Below are 21,074 nucleotides of genomic sequence, written 5' to 3' on the forward strand. Positions count from 1 at the left end.
TTCTGTTTTTTACACAATGTAAATAGTTTAGTGTAAACTAACATACCTTGCAAAAATCAATGCTTTATTCTCGGGGAAATTTCTTTTTACTCATCAGTGAGGCGATTTTTTTTTGTCTCACCTGAGGGCGAAGTTTTTTTTTCGTCTCACTAGCGGGCAAAGTTTTTTTCTTCAAAAATTCCCACCGCCCTGAAATCAAAAAAGTGCGCCCAATTATAATATGGGTGATATTAAATTGACAAAATACATTTGCTCTGTCAAAGAAGGTCAACATGTAAGGCAAAGGCCTACAATTTTATCTTTACGCTTTTGAAGCACATGATGCTGTTGTTGTTATTGTAGTTGTGAATGTTCTTGGATATATTTGTATTCGTGATTGTATTTTTGCTTTATACAGGAACGTGATTGAATACAGACTTCGGCAAAGCATAGTTTATGAGAGATTGCAAACAAGCTGTACAAAATGTTGAGAGTTGTAGCTATTGCGGTGTTCTCCATTATTCTGTTCTCTGAATCGATTCTTGCTTCGGACCCCCGCGTTGTCACGGTTGACCTTACTCACGCGCATGGCCCGGATGCAGTAGCTTGGCCGGCCAATCCTAAGTATAACTTCACGATACTTTTACGAGGAAGAAGGCCAGGAGGCTTTTGGTAGGTTAACTTTTACATTATTTTGTATCATCCGGTCGGTAAGACCATTATGACGTCTCAAAAAATGAAAAGCTTATTCTGGCGGAGATCAAGTTTTGCTCTTACACCTGGGCTTGGAACCTAGGCTACACCCGGGGCTACACAGTTTGGAAAAATGATCTTTAACACTCAGAACCAATTACCCACTGCAGGGTTTATTGTTCTATTGTATCTGATTAGAGCGCTGACATATTATTGGAACTTGTTGCCACATTACTCACGAAGTCGTGCGATCGACACATAGAGATGTATACTGCGTTGACTTCGGACGTCAATGCCTGGCAGTATTCGCACGCAGCAGTGGCAGTATGCGCGCGCATCATATTTTCTTCAGGGCTCGTGTTTTTGAAACTCCCGCCACATCCCAAGACCGGCATTGAACAGTGTAGCGGTTGCATGGGGTTCACTCAAGCATATCTAATATGTCAGTCCCTTGGAAAATGCGAAAAGCAAACTGAAGATGTGAACAATATCGAGATTTTCAAGGTAGAAAGCTGCTAAAAACTAGTCAGACGAAGACAATCAAACGCCTTGGCGTCTTAAATGCGCGTATTTTTTTTTTTTGGGGGGGCTTTGGGGCGTGAACCCCCGGTGTAAAAGCAGGGGGCGGGAAAAACGAAGGGGTGGCGGAAGAAGAAGGAGCGGCAGGGCGGCAAGAAGAATTATTATTATCAACCTTTTCGGGCTGGCGTGACTGCCTTATATGGAAGAAAATCTTCACAGATCACGTTTACAATAATGTACAATGATTTTTTAAATTGATTATAATGGTCTTTTTTTCTAGGTATGAAGCAAATTCTTTTCAAACGGCAGATCATAGTGGTACACATATAGATGCCCCGTCTCATTTCGTTGAAGGTGCTTACAGGGTGCACCAAATCCCGATTGAAAAGCTTATTGGACCAGGAGTCATAATTAATGTGAAGGTAACTTGATAGTAGCAATCTAGGTACTAACTAGGTAACAAAACATCTGAAGCACTAGAATTTAGATGATATACGTAGATCAGTCAGCCAAAAAATAACTCAAAAAAAAAAAAAAAAGAAAAAAAAAAAAAAAGCAAACTATGGCAAAAGACTGGAATTCCGGACCATTGTCATCAAATCCAAATATTCTGGAATTTTGGAACCCCTTAACATGGTGGTAAATAAAGGAAAACGATTTGTACCTGTGTACGTTTTATCATGTTTATTATTTAGCACCAATTATTCCAATTATCCCGAAAGCGCTTTATTCCATAATCAATAAGTATGATAAACAAACGCAATTCTGGCAGAACGACTCGTAGCATAGTAGTGTAGTCTCTGGACTATGGTTCCATAGATTGTTGGTTCGAACCCCGTTTCAAACCCTAGTAGATTTTTGATTCTGATAAATTCCTTTATATTTAAGAGTAAGAGGACATAGTAATGGCAAAAAGCTTGTGCAATATCAAGCCTCATAAACTTATGTACTTGTGCGATGCAAATGTTGTTACAAAAAAATAATCGCGCCCGGGGTGCCATGCTGGGGAAGAAAAAAAAGTGCATTAAAACGTGTACATACCAAGTTTAAAGGCATAATGATGTATATTCAACCAAGTAAATGGCAAGTCTTATATTTTACCAAAGGCAGACCCAGGACCTAATGTTTATTGAATATTCCATCCAAAACTAGCCATATGCATCATGTACTTTTGCTATTCTCGGGATGTTTTAAACACGTGCCCGTTGCTGAAAGTTAAAAGGCCATGATATTAAACGCAAAACAAACTACTCGGAAAAGCTACTGTTTGGGATATTGCTATTCAAACTACATGTATTTATTATGTGCTTTTTTGTAAGTCCGTCCGGCCCCATTCCCATCCATTGAACTATTAAATGTACTAGTACTTGAATATTAATAGAAATGGAGTTGGACCTACAACCTAAGACGAATATTACTAAAATCTTCTCAGCCTGGTACTAGAGGCCTGGTACAGCACCGGTACCGCCCGCTACCGGAAAGTACACTAGGCCGTATGCCCGGTGCTGCGTGCAAAACCACATGATTTCACACCACCAAATAGTATATATGGTTGTGCGCCCTTGAATTTCACTTCTCAGAAAAACCCATTGATTCTGAATTTAAGCATTAAAATGAGCAGAAATTTGCATAATTTTAGCCAAATTTGGATTGGTCATGATTAGTAATATTAATTCCTGCAAGTGTACCACAGATGGGAGAGATCGAATAATTTTTAATGATTTTAAGCAGCCTTTTCTTTACAGAAACACCGGCATGGTTTTGCCTGAAAAATAGGAAATTCCCAGACATCGTAGACTTTGAGGGCCAGTCGTAAAAAATAATGACGGTCAACCTATATTTTTTCCCAGCCAGAGGGATCAGGCAAGGGCTGATTTCAACCATCATAGCTGTCGCTTAAAACTGAGTCGCTCCTGTGAAGAAAAAAATGACGTTTTCTTAAGGCAAATTTAGCACATATCTCTATGGGACTCTGATTTGGTGGTGTGAGATCACATACTTTGGCAAAATATGATATTTTGCATGATGCAAAATTGCATACTTTTCCAAAGGTAGTTTTGCATATAGACGAATCCAACGAGCCAAGTCATGGTCAGGATTTGGTCGGACATCTTTGGGTAGCCGCTAGCACCAACCTGGTGTTTTGAGCGTCCGATTGTGCAAATAAAAGCCGCCTAACACCTAGAGAAGATGTAAGGACGAGGAGGGTTAATAGAATAATATATATAATAGAGATAATTCCGCAGGTAATCCCATCGCATCTATTCATACATAGTCCTTTTGTTCGCAAGTACATCAATGCATAGATACTGCGTGTAGTTAATCCGATTATTATGTATTAAGGTGTAAAACGGGTGATGGAATACAGTTTAAAATTTCCGCCAAGGCCGAATCATTTCACATTTTGAGTGCATTCCCTCATTTCAAATATATAGTTTTGGTTTCTCTATTGTTCAGAAACCAAAAATCAAGGGATTAAAAAGTAGAGCTGATATGGTTTGCAATCATAACACTATTATGCTGGAAGGTCACAGTATAGGGTATATAACCAGAAGTATACAATAGCCTATTGTGCTAACATAATTATTATCATGATTGATATCGGAAATCTATCCTGCGGACGACAGTTGATGCTCTCTGTCGAAGGTAGGTGGCATATTACACTCACGAGTTCTAGGCCTAGAAATCATATACATGCGCGTATATTGAAGGATGGGGTGGGGCGGGGGGGGGATTTGTTTGTTTGTACGAAACATAACCGATGCATGGAGAGGATTTGATTATGAATGAATTTCTTATCCCCCGGAAGCACAGCCCATACCTCTTTAAGAGGGGGCTCCCCTCCCTATATAACCACCTCTTCCCTAAATTACCCATTTCCCCCTCCTCCTCCCCTACATTCGATATCTTCATCTCGAGCCCTCCTCCCCCTTCTCTTTCACTTCCAATGCTCTCTCTCTCCTCCAACCACCCCCCCCACCACCACCACACACACACACACACCCCACACAATCTCTTTTCCCTCTATCTTCTACTTTTGCAGTAAAATTGCTTCAGTAAAAGTCATTAGGTTATTAGAGGTCATATAATGGCCTTCCATCGATTCTGGTACATGGGATTAAGGACATGAATCGATTTTGTTTATAGCACCTATACAATTAGTGACCCCTTTTGTAATGTCGAATGCAAATATTTCGATGGTCTATATTTTTTCACAGGTGAATTAGCCTAGACTTATTCGGTTTTGTAAACCACGTCTTTCAATGTAGATTACCATGCTCGATTTCTCTCCTCGTGAATATTGCACTGCGAAATTTAAACATTTCTTTTGTATACTTAGAGTAGGTAACTTCAAATCAAATAATTTTACGATCCACACCACTTATAAGAAACTGATACCAAAACCGAAACTGACTGACACAAATGTTCGGTTTTAAACAAAAGGTAGAAACAATGAGTTCGATATCTTATGATTCAAGTGGTTAGGCAGGACAATAGGAAACCACGTGACCAAAACCAAAACCAAAACTAAAACTATATATTTGAAATGAGGCATTGTAGCCGACGGCTACCCAACTAAAGGCTGCTAGTCAGGTGTAGGAATGCGTGAATTTAGATTCGTCTAAAGAAAACTACATATTTTACGGGCACAATGAAAAAGAAAGTACATATTTTGGAAACGTCATGCATATCGTGTTTGTGAATAATGACGCATATCACAATGCTAATGATTGGTAACTTATTTTAAAAGCCAAAATCTAGCGGATAGGAGTGTAACAGATGAATTAGCAATATCTATTTCTGTATCTCCATTGTACTCGCCACAATTCTAAATTATTGCATATATTCTTTGAACCCAATTAAGTAAAGAATTATTATATTCAGTGACCTTCTAATGTGTATCCAACTATCCATTCTGCCCCTATCCGGCCGATTCCGAACAACACATGAACGGCCAATTACCTTCTTGATTTGCTACTGACACCAGGGTTCGCAGGTTTTTGCCGCAGGTGAAAAAAAACGTGGTTTTAACCACGGTTTTAACCACTTGGCAAAAACATTTTTTGCCAGTTTTGCCACAAAATGGCAAAGACTAAAAAAGTGATTTATAGTTCAGTTTTTTCATCTCAAAACAAATTATTGAGTTACAAAAATAAGTTCCAGAGTGTAACAAGGCCAGATTGTGTAATTATAAACAATATACTTTAGAAATTAAAGGCATGCATTTTCATTGCTCAAGTGCATTTAATCGAAATGTGGCATGTATCAAATTCAAAACATTTTCATTTTAAGGACTTGATGAGACAAAAAATAGGTTGAATGATTCGTTAAAAGTTGTGTGTTACTGTTTATGAGCTTTCTGTGTCACTTTTTAATATTTGAGTGACTATATGTGAGTTTTTGCCAGTTTTTGCCATTTTTGCCGGTTTAAACCAGGCAAAAACTGGCAAAAACAGTTTTTGCCAGGTTTTTGCCACTTTGCCGCAAAAACAGGTTTTTGCCGGCAAAAACCGAACCCTGACTGACACCCAGGGACTTGCGTGGTATATAATAAAGAAGATCCATATTCATACAGAGTGGCCTTCAGCTTCTTCGCCATACTACAGCATATTGGCGTAATGGTACTGGCGTAGCAAGTGGGGGCCTGGGGTCCGGTCCCCACTCATAATGGCCGTCGGTATACGAAGGGTGCATATGTTGGTTAAAAAAAGATTGGGTCATCAGTGGACAAATTAGTGTATCCCCCACACCTTGCGCCGCACTGGAAAATAAACTTCCGTCGGCAAAAAAAAAATTTCTGTCGGTACATTTTATAATACAAGTTGTGCCCCCACCCCGGTTCCGAAAATCTGCCTATGAAATGGAGGTGTATTGGGCTCATGAACTTAGTGCTGTTGTGTCATGTATGTATGTATTATGCCCATGAGGGACAGTAATTTGGTAGTATAAACCCTTATAACACAAATTGCGCGGTGTTTCTACATGTTCCGTATGCAAAATTAAAGTTATGCAAAATATCAATCTTTGTAAGTATGTAAAATTGCATGCTACACCGGCAGGGCTGAGGCCGATGCTCTTTTTGCATCTTAAAAATATCAGTGCGGGTTATCGCCAATTATTCACAATATTTCAAACTTTTTTTTTCTTTTTTTTTGATATATATTACTATCTTTACAGTCGAAGGTCGCAGCAAACATCGATTACAGAGTCACCGTAGATGACATCCAAGACTGGGAAACCAAATACAACCAAATTCCGGACGGTGCGGTCGTTATAATGAACTCGGGATGGTCCCAAAGATATCCTAACAGGACACTTTTATTTGGCAGCGAGGACTATATGGATACCACTACGTTCCATTTTCCTAGCTGGCACGAGGATGCTGTTGATTGGTTGTTGAAAAACCGAAATATACACGTTATAGGTGTGGATACGACTTCGGTAGACTACGGGCCCTCGACAACGTATCCGGTTCATCAACTGCTCGGTGAATATAATATTCCGGGTATTGAAAATGTTGCCAACCTGGACTCCATTCCAGAGAGTGGTACAACCATATATGTCGCGGCTTTTAAGTTATACGATGGAAGTGGCAGCCAATCTCGAGTTTTCGCGACATACACGGTTGAAACGCGGAGTAAAATGAGAAAAAACAGAAATTAAGTTGATCTGAGGAAAACAATCAGTTTGACAATACAATTTCAATTTGTCATTGTCATTGATTGATACTTGTTGAATATACAATGATCACCTTCAAGATTTTACAGCACCAAATAGAATTATATTGTTGTGCGACCTTAATTTCAATTATCAGAAAAACCCATAGACAGCTAAAGTAAGAAATAAAATGAGCAGAAATTTGCATAATTTTGGCAAAATTTGGATTGGTCATGATTAGTAATGTTAAAAACTGCAAGTGTAATACAGATGGGAGAGATCGACTAATTGTTAATGATTTTAAGCAGCATTTCCTTTTCAGAAACACTGACATGATTTTGCATGTAAAATAGGCAATTCCCGGACATCGTAAACTTCGAGGGCCAGTCGTAAAAAATAATGACGGTCAACCTATATTATTTCCCAGCCAGAGGGATCAGGCAAGGGCTGATTTCAACCATCATAGCTGTCGCGAAAACTGACCATGATGCAGTCATGTCTACAGTAGAATTCATCTCGACCTTTGCAGGACTTAAACCCCATTAAAAGCTATTAAACCAAGATAACACTCATTGAAACAGCTCAACTGATTAAATCGGATCTTCTCTGGTTGTGCACATGTGTCTGTTTTATATGTGCGGTATCGCTATTAGGTGCTATAATACAGCTTCAGTTGGGTAACTGATTATAAAGGAAACGCAAGGAAACAATGGTATGTGGACCTTTGTTCACGAAATGAGACAATGGCCTGCTTTTTGTTAACCAGCATTCTTGAAAATGAGCAACATAATGATTGTTGACTTAACACGGTTTGGAAATAATTTCTTCATATTTTTGGTGTTATCTGTCGTTTACATATCCTTCCTAAAACACAAAAGTGCGACCCTCTCCAAACATCTAAATTAGCTAAAAATTTAGGACATGTTACAAAACTATATTTTCTAGAACCTATTTAGAATAGTTTAAATGTAGCTTGTACCGTTTTTTGTGGCATCCTTCAGAACGGAGCGGTCCGTTACCAATATAGCTCAATATTTTCGGTCAAATCTCCATTCAATTAACACGGGGAGTTGGCTAGCTATGAGCTAGCTATGCTTTGCCCTCACTCATATTCTACGAAAGTGCGACTATTTCTGAACATCTAACCTAGCTGTAATTTTAGGTCATGTTAGAGAAATATATTTGCTAGAAGTTTGGAGAATAGTTTAAATATTGGCCGGTTATTTTTCACACAGTGATGTTAACTAGGCAAATGCAATATACTTCTAACATACACTATTTGTAAAGGTCGCGCGTCAATGGTGAGAGCACTGTGTATTGTGTATAGGACAACGGACAGTAACTGCAGTATGCTGAGTCGCTCCTGTGAAGAAAAAATGACGTTTTCTTAGGGCAAATTTAGCACTGAGACTAGAATACCTATACACCTATGTAATGTACCAACATTTCGATTCAAAAAGCATCAAAAACTCATTAGCATAATGTCGGTAAAGATGTGAATCATTTCAGTTCTTGTTTTAGCATTTCTTATTCGTAGTCATTGGAAAAACATCACCGTGTCGAGGATAGACAGGCGCGTGCGCCCGTTCAAAAAGGGCTGTATACGCTACTTATACTTATAGAGACACTGACAACCCAAATGATCTTCTTCTTCTTCTTCTTCTTCTTCGGGGCCCCGAGTTACTATCTCGGACTCCCGACTTTGTAAGTCGGAGCCCCGAGTTACTATCTCGTGCCCCGAGATATTTTTTCTTCCATGTCACTTCGGGCTCCGTAGAATGGGCCTTTAATTTAATTTTATATACATAATAAAAACTGCAGAAATCATTAATATTCATGTTGGACAAAACAGATTGGCACGTTTACCGCAACTTCGTCACACTCAATGCATTGAATTTTGAATTGAATTTACATTTTTCATTTCAATACATTGGAATTGAATTGGAATCAAAATGATTTGGTTTGGGCATGAATTGAATTGAATTTGAATTGAAGTAGTTATGAGCAATGAAGAATTGAATTGGATTGGAATTGAAATCAATTTTTAGGAGTGAAATAACATTACCCTTGATAATTGAAGTAAAAATTACATTATTAGAGAGATTGCGATGTTCCAAACGTGGACCATACGTTTTCACGTACGTTTTTACGTACGTTAATATGGTGTTAAATATTGCTAATCTCGGTTCCAAACTGGATTGTGCTCATTCCTCACGAAGGAGAACAAGTCGGCTGGAATAAAGACTATAAATCTGATCTAATCTAATCTAGGTCGATAGAGGGCATAGTGATTGAAAAATTAACAGTAAGCGTAGTCTCTGCCTAATTCAAACAGCCCGCTTTTGATTTTGACTAAAATTTTGACTTAACATGCTGCTTAAACTTAAAGGAGGATTTCGTGATCCTAGCATCCTCTTTTTATGACATTTATCAGTAGATATCCACGAAAAAAGCTTATTTCCAAAATTTCAGTTGATTCCGATTTTGCGTTTGCGAGTTATGCATGATTATGTGTATTACACTGCTCCATAGACAATGTGTTGTAATTTCGTTCTGGTGCACCAGAACGAAATTACAACACACCAGAACGAAATTCAAATTTGGCGATATTTTTGCTAAACGAATTAATCTGCAAGAAATATTTGGTACATAAACATTATGCAGCCAGAGGTATCCAGTGGTGTAAAAATCTCAACTTTTTTGGGAAAAGTTGGGGGATGAGGCTGTGGATCACGAAATGCCCCTTTAATTGTATTTTTGTGCTCCCCAAATATTATAGTTGCCCAAAAACATATAGTTTGGTAGATTAAAGATCACTACATCCATATATCACGACTTTTACTTTCAAACGGAGACTTTTTCGTCCTGAAAATTGGACAAGGTAGGTAAACTGATAAGTTCACAATTTGCAAATGTTCCCCCGCACAAGTCCAAGAACACCTCGGCACAAAGATCCCCTACACACCCCAATGACGCTCCGCACCACACCGTAGCACCATATCAAATTGACTGATCAACACTCACACTCCTCGTCTGATTCCTGCTGGAACTTGACGTTGGTGGCGTCAATTTGAGAAAGTACCACAGTGCAGCACGAAACGCCACCGAGGCATGCCTAAGACCTCCATACCGAAGCATTTCCGGACATGTACAGAAGAAACATTTGCAAATTGTGAATTATGAACAATCCCGATGAAATTTATTTATGGATACTGACAGGTGAATTTGAGATGTAGTAATTTAGGAGCTCGGATTTTAAATATTTGAAAATTTGAACGTTCCTAACGTCAGCAGGGAGGTTGTTCCAGGAGTTGTACACACGGTTAAAAAATGTCTGCTTGAAAATATTGGTATTGCACTTATTTGGGATAATTGTAGGTGAGTCAGAAGATCTTAAAGAAATCGATTCAGTGCCACGGAAATTCACTCTATCTATAAAAGACATGCCATGTAAACCCTTGAAGAGCAGGATGTTATCTTTAAACTTGCGACGGTCCTCAAGACTAGAAGGTTGAGTTCTGTAAGACGCTCTTCATAGGGGGCAGAACTTTGAAGAATGAATCTGGTAGCACGCCTTTGAACTCTTTCAATGGCAGTAATGAGACCCTTTGTAGATGGATTCCAAATTTCTGACCCGTATTCCAAAATAGGTCTGACATGAGCCAAATAAAGAATTTTACGAGTAAGGGGGTCTTTTACTTCATTGCAAGTGTGACGGATCAAGCCCAAAATACGGTTAGCTTTGCAAATCATATGATTAATATGCATTTTCCAATTCAAATTATTAGTGACCATGACACCAAGATCGTTTTGACTAGTAACAGAAAGTAAATTGTGGTTACCAAGTTTATAACCAACAGGATCAACATGGTGACGTTTACGAGTTTTGACCTGAAGCACCACACATTTTTTTTGCATTAAAATCAATATCCCATGTTTTACTCCAGTTATTCAGAGCATTGAGGTCATTTTGCAGAGCCACTTGATCATCAATGGAAGAAATTGTTCTATATAATTTTGCATCATCCGCAAAGAGAGCAATGCGTGTCTCAGGTGAGATACAGGATGGCATATCATTGATGAAGATAACAAAAAGTAAGGGCCCTAGGATAAAGCCCTGTGGGACACCGGATGTGACTGGTAATAAGTCAGAATGAGCACCATTGATGACCGCTCTCTGCAATCTGCCCTCCAAATATTTTCTTGTGGATGCAGCGTTCAAGAACTTTGGAAACCAGGCTGAGCAGTGATATTGGACGGTAGTTTTCAACGCAAGTGTTGTCCCCTTTCTTAAACACTGGTGTGACATTTGCCAACTTTCAGGCGGATGGAACCTTGCCTTGCTGTAGAGAAGCATTAAAGATGACAGTCAGGGAGTGTGACAGCTCAAAGGCACACTCGCGCAACAACTTGCCTGGAATATTTCACTGATATTATATTACCCTTCTTCACATCCTTGATCCTCAAAGTTTATATTACCCTTTTACATATCCTTGATCCTCAACTATACCACTAAGAGATTATATTATATACTCCTTTACATCCTTGATGCTCTGCTACACCACTAAACGACGATTATATTACCCTGCTTCACATCCTTGATCCTCAACTACACTACTAAGGGATTACATTACCATCCTCAACTACACCACTAAGAGATTACATTACCATCCTTCACAGCCTTAATCCTTAGCTACACCAATTAGAGATTATATTACCCGCCTACACACCTTTGCTCCTTAGCTACACCATGCACCATAAAGACATTATATTACCCTCCTTCACGTCCTTGATCCTCTGCTTCACCACTAAGACATTATATTACCCCAATTTACATCCTTGATCCTCAGCTACACCACTAAGAGAATATATTACCCTCCAACACATCCTTGATCCTCAGCTACACCGCTACGAGATTACATTACCATACTACACATCCTTGATCTTCAGCTACACCACTAAGAGATTATATTACCCTACTACACATCCTTGATCTTCAGCTACACCACTAAGAGAATATATTACCCTACTACACATCCTTGATGTTCAGCTACACCACTAAGAGATTATATTACCCTACTACACATCCTTGTTCTTCAGCTACACCACTAAGAGATTATATTACCCTTCTAGACATCCTTGATCCTCGGCTACACCACTTAGAAATTATATTCCCCTCCTACACATCCTTGATCTTCAGCTACACCACTAAGAGATTATATTACCGTACTACACATCCTTGATTTTTAGCTACACCACTAAGAGATTATACTACCCTTCTTCACATCCTTGATCTTCAGCTACACCACTAAGAGATTATATTACCGTACTACACATCCTTGATTTTCAGCTACACCACTAAGAGATTATATTACCCTACTACACATCCTTGTTCTTCAGCTACACCACTAAGAGATTATATTACCCTACTACACATCCTTGATCTTCAGCTACACCACTAAGAGATTATATTACCCTCCTACACATCCTTGATCTTCAGCTACACAACTAAGAGATTATATTACCGTACTACACATCCTCGATCTTCAGCTACACCCCTAAGAGATTATACTACCCTTCTACACATCCTTGATCTTCAGCTATACCACTAAAAGATTATACTACCTATCTCCACATCCTTGATCTTCAGCTACACCACTAAGAGATTATATTACCCTTCTAGACATCCTTGATCCTCGGCTACACCACTTAGAGATTATATTCCCCTCCTACACATCCTTGATCCTCAGCTATAACACTAAGAGATTATATATATTACCCTACTACACATCCTTGATCTTCAGCTACACCACTAAGAGATTACATTACCGTACTACACATCCTTGATCTTCAGCTACACCACTAAGAGATTATGTTTCCCTCCTACACATCCTTGATCATCAGCTACACCACTAAAAGATTATACTACTCATCTCCATATCCTTGATCTTCAGCTACACCACTAAGAGATTATATTACCCTTCTAGACATCCTTGATCCTCGGCTACATCACTTAGAGATTATATTCCCCTCCTACACATCCTTGATCTTCAGCTACACCATTAAGAGATTATATAACCCTTCTAGACATCCTTGATCCTCGGCTACACCACTTAGAGATTATATTCCCCTCCTACACATCCTTGATCTTCAGCTACACCACTAAGAGATTATATTACCCTTCTAGACATCCTTGATCCTCGGCTACACCACTTAGAGATTATATTCCCCTCCTACACATCCTTGATCTTCAGCTACACCACTAAAAGATTATACTACCCATCTCCACATCCTTGATCTTCAGCTACACCACTAAGATATTATATTACCCTCATACACATCCTTGATCTTCAGCTACACCACTAAAAGATTATACTACCCATCTCCACATCCTTGATTTTCAGCTACACCACTAAAAGATTATATTACCCTCCTACACATCCTTGATCTTCAGCTACACCACTAAAAGATTATACTACCCATCTCCACATCCTTGATCTTCAGCTACACCACTAAAAGAGTGTACTACCCATCTCCACATCCTTCATCTTCAGCTACACCACTAAGAGATTATATTACCCTTCTACACATCCTTGATCTTCAGCTACACCACTAAAAGATTATACTACCCATCTCCACATCCTTGATCTTCAGCTACACCACTAAGAGATTATATTACCCTTCTACACATCCTTGCTCTTCAGCTACACCACTAAAAGATTATACTACCCATCTCCACATCCTTGATCTTCAGCTACACCACTAAGAGATTATATTACCCTTCTACACATCCTTGATCTTCAGCTACACCACTAAAAGAGTATACTACCCATCTCCACATCATTGATCTTCACCTACACCACTAAGAGACTATATTACCCTTCTAGACGTCCTTGATCTTCAGCTACACACCTAAGAGATTATATTACCGTACTATACATCCTCGATCTTCAGCTACACCACTAAGAGATAATACTACCCTTCTACACATCCTTGATCTTCAGCTACACCACTAAAAGATTATACTACCCATCTCCACATCCTTGATCTTCAGCTACACCACTAAGAGATTATATTACCCTCCTACACATCCTTGATCTTCAGCTACGCAACTAAGAGATTATATTACCGTCCTACACATCCTCGATCTTCAGCTACACCACTAAGAGATAATACTACCCTTCTACACATCCTTGATCTTCAGCTCCACCACTAAAAGATTATACTACCCTTCTACACATCCTTGATCTTCAGCTACACCACTAAAAGATTATACTAACCATCTCCACGTCCTTGATCTTCAGCTACACCACTAAGAGATTATATTACCCTTCTACACATCCTTGATCTTCAGCTACACCACTAAGAGATTATACTACCCATCTCCACATCCTTCATCTTCAGCTACACCACTAAGAGATTATACTACCCATCTCCACATCCTTGATCTTCAGCTACACCACTAAAAGATTATACTAACCATCTCCACGTCCTTGATCTTCAGCTACACCACTAAGAGATTATATTACCCTTCTACACATCCTTGATCTTCAGCTACACCACTAAGAGATTATACTACCCATCTCCACATCCTTCATCTTCAGCTACACCACTAAGAGATTATACTACCCATCTCCACATCCTTGATCTTCAGCTACACCACTAAAAGATTATACTAACCATCTCCACGTCCTTGATCTTCAGCTACACCACTAAGAGATTATATTACCCTTCTACACATCCTTGATCTTCAGCTACACCACTAAGAGATTATACTACCCATCTCCACATCCTTGATCTTCAGCTACACCACTAAGAGATTATATTACCCTCCTACACATCCTTGATCTTCAGCTACACAACTAAGAGATTATATTACCGTACTACACATCCTTGATCTTCAGCTACACCACTAAGAGATTATATTACCCTTCTAGACATCCTTGATCCTCCGGCTACACCACTTAGAAATTATATTCCCCTCCTACACATCCTTGATCTTCAGCTACACCACTAATAGATTATATTACCGTACTACACATCCTTGATTTTCAGCTACACCACTAAGAGATTATACTACCCTTCTACACATCCTTGATCTTCAGCTACACCACTAAAAGATTATACTACCCATCTCCACATCCTTGATCTTCAGCTACACCACAAAGAGGTTATATTACTGATCTCCTTGATCTTCAGCTACACCACTAAGAGATTATATTACCCTTCTAGACATCCTTGATCCTCGGCTACACCACTTAGAAATTATATTCCCCTCCTACACATCCTTGATCTTCAGCTACACCACTAAGAGATTATACTACCCTTCTACACATCCTTGATCTTCAGCTACACCACTAAAAGATTATACTACCCATCTCCACATCCTTGATCGTCAGCTACACCAGTAAGAGATTATATTACCCTTCTAGACATCCTTGATCCTCGGCTACACCACTTAGAAATTATATTCCCCTCCTACACATCCTTGATCTTCAGCAACACAACTAAGAGATTATATTACCGTACTAAACATCCTTGAACTTCAGCTACACGACTAAGAGATTATACTACCCATCTCCACATCCTTGATCTTCAGCTACACCACTAAGAGATTATACTACCCTTCTACACATCCTTGATCTTCAGTTACACCACTAAAAGATTATACTACCCATCTCCACATCCTTGATCTTCAGCTACACCACTAAGAGATTATATTACCCTCCTACACATCCTTGATCTTCAGCTACACCACTAAAAGATTATAATACCCATCTCCACATCCTTGATCTTCAGCTACACCACTAAGAGATTATATTACCCTTGTAGACATCCTTGATCCTCGGCTACACCACTTTGAGATTATACTCCCCTCCTACATATCCTTGATCCTCAGCTACACCACTAAGAGATTATATTACACTTCTTCACATCCTTGATCTTCAGCTACACCACTAAGACATTATATTATCCTACTACACATCCTTGATCTTCAGCTACACAACTAAGAGATTATATTACCGTCCTACACATCCTCGATCTTCAGCTACACCACTAAGAGATAATACTACCCTTCTACACATCCTTGATCTTCAGCTCCACCACTAAAAGATTATACTACCCATCTCCACATCCTTGATCTTCAGCTACACCACTAAGAGATTATATTACCCTTTTAGACAACCTTGATCCTCGGCTACACCACTTAGAAATTATATTCCCCTCCTACACATCCTTGATCTTCAGCTACACAGCTAAGAGATTATATTACCGTACTACACATCCATGATCTTCAGCTACACCACTAAGAGATTATACTACCCTTCTACACATCCTTGATCTTCAGCTACACCACTAAAAGATTATACTAACCATCTCCACGTCCTTGATCTTCAGCTACACCACTTAGAGATTATATTACCCTTCTACACATCCTTGATCTTCAGCTACACCACTAAGAGATTATACTACCCATCTCCACATCCTTCATCTTCAGCTACACCACTAAGAGATTATACTACCCATCTCCACATCCTTGATCTTCAGCTACACCACTAAAAGATTATACTAACCATCTCCACGTCCTTGATCTTCAGCTACACCACTAAGAGATTATATTACCCTTCTACACATCCTTGATCTTCAGCTACACCACTAAGAGATTATACTACCCATCTCCACATCCTTGATCTTCAGCTACACCACTAAGAGATTATATTACCCTCCTACACATCCTTGATCTTCAGCTACACAACTAAGAGATTATATTACCGTACTACACATCCTTGATCTTCAGCTACACCACTAAGAGATTATATTGCCCTTCTAGACATCCTTGATCCTCGGCTACACCACTTAGAAATTATATTCCTTGATCTTCAGCTACACCACTAAGAGATTATATTACCGTACTACACATCCTTGATTTGCAGCTACACCACTAAGAGATTATACTACCCTTCTACACATCCTTGATCTTCAGCTACACCACTAAAAGATTATACTACCCATCTCCACATCCTTGATCTTCAGCTACACCACAAAGAGATTATATTACCGTACTACACATCCTTGATCTTCAGCTACACCACTAAGAGATTATATTACCCTTCTAGACATCCTTGATCCTCGGCTACACCACTTAGAAATTATATTCCCCTCCTACACATCCTTGATCTTCAGCTACACCACTAAGAGATTATACTACCCTTCTACACATCCTTGATCTTCAGCTACACCACTAAAAGATTATACTACCCATCTCCACATCCTTGATCGTCAGCTACACCAGTAAGAGATTATATTACCCTTCTAGACATCCTTGATCCTCGGCTACACCACTTAGAAATTATATTCCCCTCCTACACATCCTTGATCTTCAGCAACACAACTAAGAGATTATATTACCGTACTAAACATCCTTGAACTTCAGCTACACGACTAAGAGATTATACTACCCATCTCCACATCCTTGATCTTCAGCTACACCACTAAGAGATTATACTACCCTTCTACACATCCTTGATCTTCAGCTACACCACTAAAAGATTATACTACCCATCTCCACATCCTTGATCTTCAGCTACACCACTAAGAGATTATATTACCCTCCTACACATCCTTGATCTTCAGCTACACCACTAAAAGATTATAATACCCATCTCCACATCCTTGATCTTCAGCTACACCACTAAGAGATTATATTACCCTTGTAGACATCCTTGATCCTCGGCTACACCACTTTGAGATTATACTCCCTCCCTACATATCCTTGATCCTCAGCTACACCATTAAGAGATTATATTACACTTCTTCACATCCTTGATCTTCAGCTACACCACTAAGAGATTATATTATCCTACTACACATCCTTGATCTTCAGCTACACCACTAAGAGATTATATTACCCTTCTACACATCCTTGCTCTTCAGCTACACCACTAAAAGATTATACTACCCATCTCCACATCCTTGATCTTCAGCTACACCACTAAGAGATTATATTACCCTTCTACACATCCTTGATCTTCAGCTACACCACTAAAAGAGTATACTACCCATCTCCACATCATTGATCTTCACCTACACCACTAAGAGACTATATTACCCTTCTAGACGTCCTTGATCTTCAGCTACACACCTAAGAGATTATATTACCGTACTATACATCCTCGATCTTCAGCTACACCACTAAGAGATAATACTACCCTTCTACACATCCTTGATCTTCAGCTACACCACTAAAAGATTATACTACCCATCTCCACATCCTTGATCTTCAGCTACACCACTAAGAGATTATATTACCCTCCTACACATCCTTGATCTTCAGCTACGCAACTAAGAGATTATATTACCGTCCTACACATCCTCGATCTTCAGCTACACCACTAAGAGATAATACTACCCTTCTACACATCCTTGATCTTCAGCTCCACCACTAAAAGATTATACTACCCATCTCCACATCCTTGATCTTCAGCTACACCACTAAGAGATTATGTTACCCTTTTAGACAACCTTGATCCTCGGCTACACCACTTAGAAATTATATTCCCCTCCTACACATCCTTGATCTTCAGCTACACAGCTAACAGATTATATTACCGTACTACACATCCATGATCTTCAGCTACACCACTAAGAGATTATACTACCCTTCTACACATCCTTGATCTTCAGCTACACCACTAAAAGATTATACTAACCATCTCCACGTCCTTGATCTTCAGCTACACCACTAAGAGATTATATTACCCTTCTACACATCCTTGATCTTCAGCTACACCACTAAGAGATTATACTACCCATCTCCACATCCTTCATCTTCAGCTACACCACTAAGAGATTATACTACCCATCTCCACATCCTTGATCTTCAGCTACACCACTAAAAGATTATACTAACCATCTCCACGTCCTTGATCTTCAGCTACACCACTAAGAGATTATATTACCCTTCTACACATCCTTGATCTTCAGCTACACCACTAAGAGATTATACTACCCATCTCCACATCCTTGATCTTCAGCTACACCACTAAGAGATTATATTACCCTCCTACACATCCTTGATCTTCAGCTACACAACTAAGAGATTATATTACCGTACTACACATCCTTGATCTTCAGCTACACCACTAAGAGATTATATTACCCTTCTAGACATCCTTGATCCTCGGCTACACCACTTAGAAATTATATTCCCTCCTACACATCCTTGATCTTCAGCTACACCACTAATAGATTATATTACCGTACTACACATCCTTGATTTTCAGCTACACCACTAAGAGATTATACTACCCTTCTACACATCCTTGATCTTCAGCTACACCACTAAAAGATTATACTACCCATCTCCACATCCTTGATCTTCAGCTACACCACAAAGAGGTTATATTACCGTACTACACATCCTTGATCTTCAGCTACACCACTAAGAGATTATATTACCCTTCTAGACATCCTTGATCCTCGGCTACACCACTTAGAAATTATATTCCCCTCCTACACATCCTTGATCTTCAGCTACACCACTAAGAGATTATATTACCGTACTAAACATCCTTGAACTTCAGCTACACGACTAAGAGATTATACTACCCATCTCCACATCCTTGATCTTCAGCTACACCACTAAGAGATTATACTACCCTTCTACACATCCTTGATCTTCAGTTACACCACTAAAAGATTATACTACCCATCTCCACATCCTTGATCTTCAGCTACACCACTAAGAGATTATATTACCCTCCTACACATCCTTGAGCTTCAGCTACACCACTAAAAGATTATAATACCCATCTCCACATCCTTGATCTTCAGCTACACCACTAAGAGATTATATTACCCTTGTAGACATCCTTGATCCTCGGCTACACCACTTTGAGATCTTCTGCTATCCTTGATCCTCAGCTACACCACTAAGAGATTATATTACACTTCTTCACATCCTTGATCTTCAGCTACACCACTAAGACATTATATTATCCTACTACACATCCTTGATCTTCAGCTACACAACTAAGAGATTATATTACCGTCCTACACATCCTCGATCTTCAGCTACACCACTAAGAGATAATACTACCCTTCTACACATCCTTGATCTTCAGCTCCACCACTAAAAGATTATACTACCCATCTCCACATCCTTGATCTTCAGCTACACCACTAAGAGATTATATTACCCTTTTAGACAACCTTGATCCTCGGCTACACCACTTAGAAATTATATTCCCCTCCTACACATCCTTGATCTTCAGCTACACAGCTAAGAGATTATATTACCGTACTACACATCCATGATCTTCAGCTACACCACTAAGAGATTATACTACCCTTCTACACATCCTTGATCTTCAGCTACACCACTAAAAGATTATACTAACCATCTCCACGTCCTTGATCTTCAGCTACACCACTTAGAGATTATATTACCCTTCTACACATCCTTGATCTTCAGCTACACCACTAAGAGATTATACTACCCATCTCCACATCCTTCATCTTCAGCTACACCACTAAGAGATTATACTACCCATCTCCACATCCTTGATCTTCAGCTACACCACTAAAAGATTATACTAACCATCTCCACGTCCTTGATCTTCAGCTACACCACTAAGAGATTATATTACCCTTCTACACATCCTTGATCTTCAGCTACACCACTAAGAGATTATACTACCCATCTCCACATCCTTGATCTTCAGCTACACCACTAAGAGATTATATTACCCTCCTACACATCCTTGATCTTCAGCTACACAACTAAGAGATTATATTACCGTACTACACATCCTTGATCTTCAGCTACACCACTAAGAGATTATATTGCCCTTCTAGACATCCTTGATCCTCGGCTACACCACTTAGAAATTATATTCCCCTCCTACACATCCTTGATCTTCAGCTACACCACTAAGAGATTATATTACCGTACTACACATCCTTGATTTGCAGCTACACCACTAAGAGATTATACTACCCTTCTACACATCCTTGATCTTCAGCTACACCACTAAAAGATTATACTACCCATCTCCACATCCTTGATCTTCAGCTACACCACAAAGAGATTATATTACCCTACTACACATCCTTGATCTTCAGCTACACCACTAAGAGATTATATTACCCTTCTAGACATCCTTGATCCTCGGCTACACCACTTAGAAATTATATTCCCCTCCTACACATCCTTGATCTTC

The 21,074-nt window shown here is 39.3% G+C and overlaps 1 protein-coding gene across 1 annotated transcript; it reads left to right on the forward strand.

Annotated features, from left to right (window-relative positions):
* The first annotated feature begins 434 nt into the window (after positions 1–434).
* LOC140151950 (isatin hydrolase-like) lies at positions 435–7,329 on the forward strand. Its single transcript, XM_072174255.1, has 3 exons — positions 435–651; positions 1,475–1,616; positions 6,373–7,329. Exons 1-3 carry the CDS (start codon positions 464–466, stop codon positions 6,856–6,858), a joined length of 816 nt encoding a protein of 271 aa, XP_072030356.1. The 5' UTR covers positions 435–463; the 3' UTR covers positions 6,859–7,329.
* The last annotated feature ends 13,745 nt before the right edge of the window (positions 7,330–21,074 follow it).

This window comes from Amphiura filiformis, chromosome 5, assembly GCF_039555335.1.
Source record: "Amphiura filiformis chromosome 5, Afil_fr2py, whole genome shotgun sequence".
Lineage (NCBI taxonomy): Eukaryota > Metazoa > Echinodermata > Ophiuroidea > Amphilepidida > Amphiuridae > Amphiura > Amphiura filiformis.

Coding starts and splice junctions, on each gene's coding strand:
- LOC140151950 (XM_072174255.1), top strand. CDS start 464: ATGTTGAGAGTTGTAGCTATTGCGGTGTTCTCCATTATTCTGTTCTCT. Junction 652..1,474: donor AGAAGGCCAGGAGGCTTTTG/GTAGGTTAACTT, acceptor CTTTTTTTCTAG/GTATGAAGCAAATTCTTTTC. Junction 1,617..6,372: donor GAGTCATAATTAATGTGAAG/GTAACTTGATAG, acceptor CTATCTTTACAG/TCGAAGGTCGCAGCAAACAT.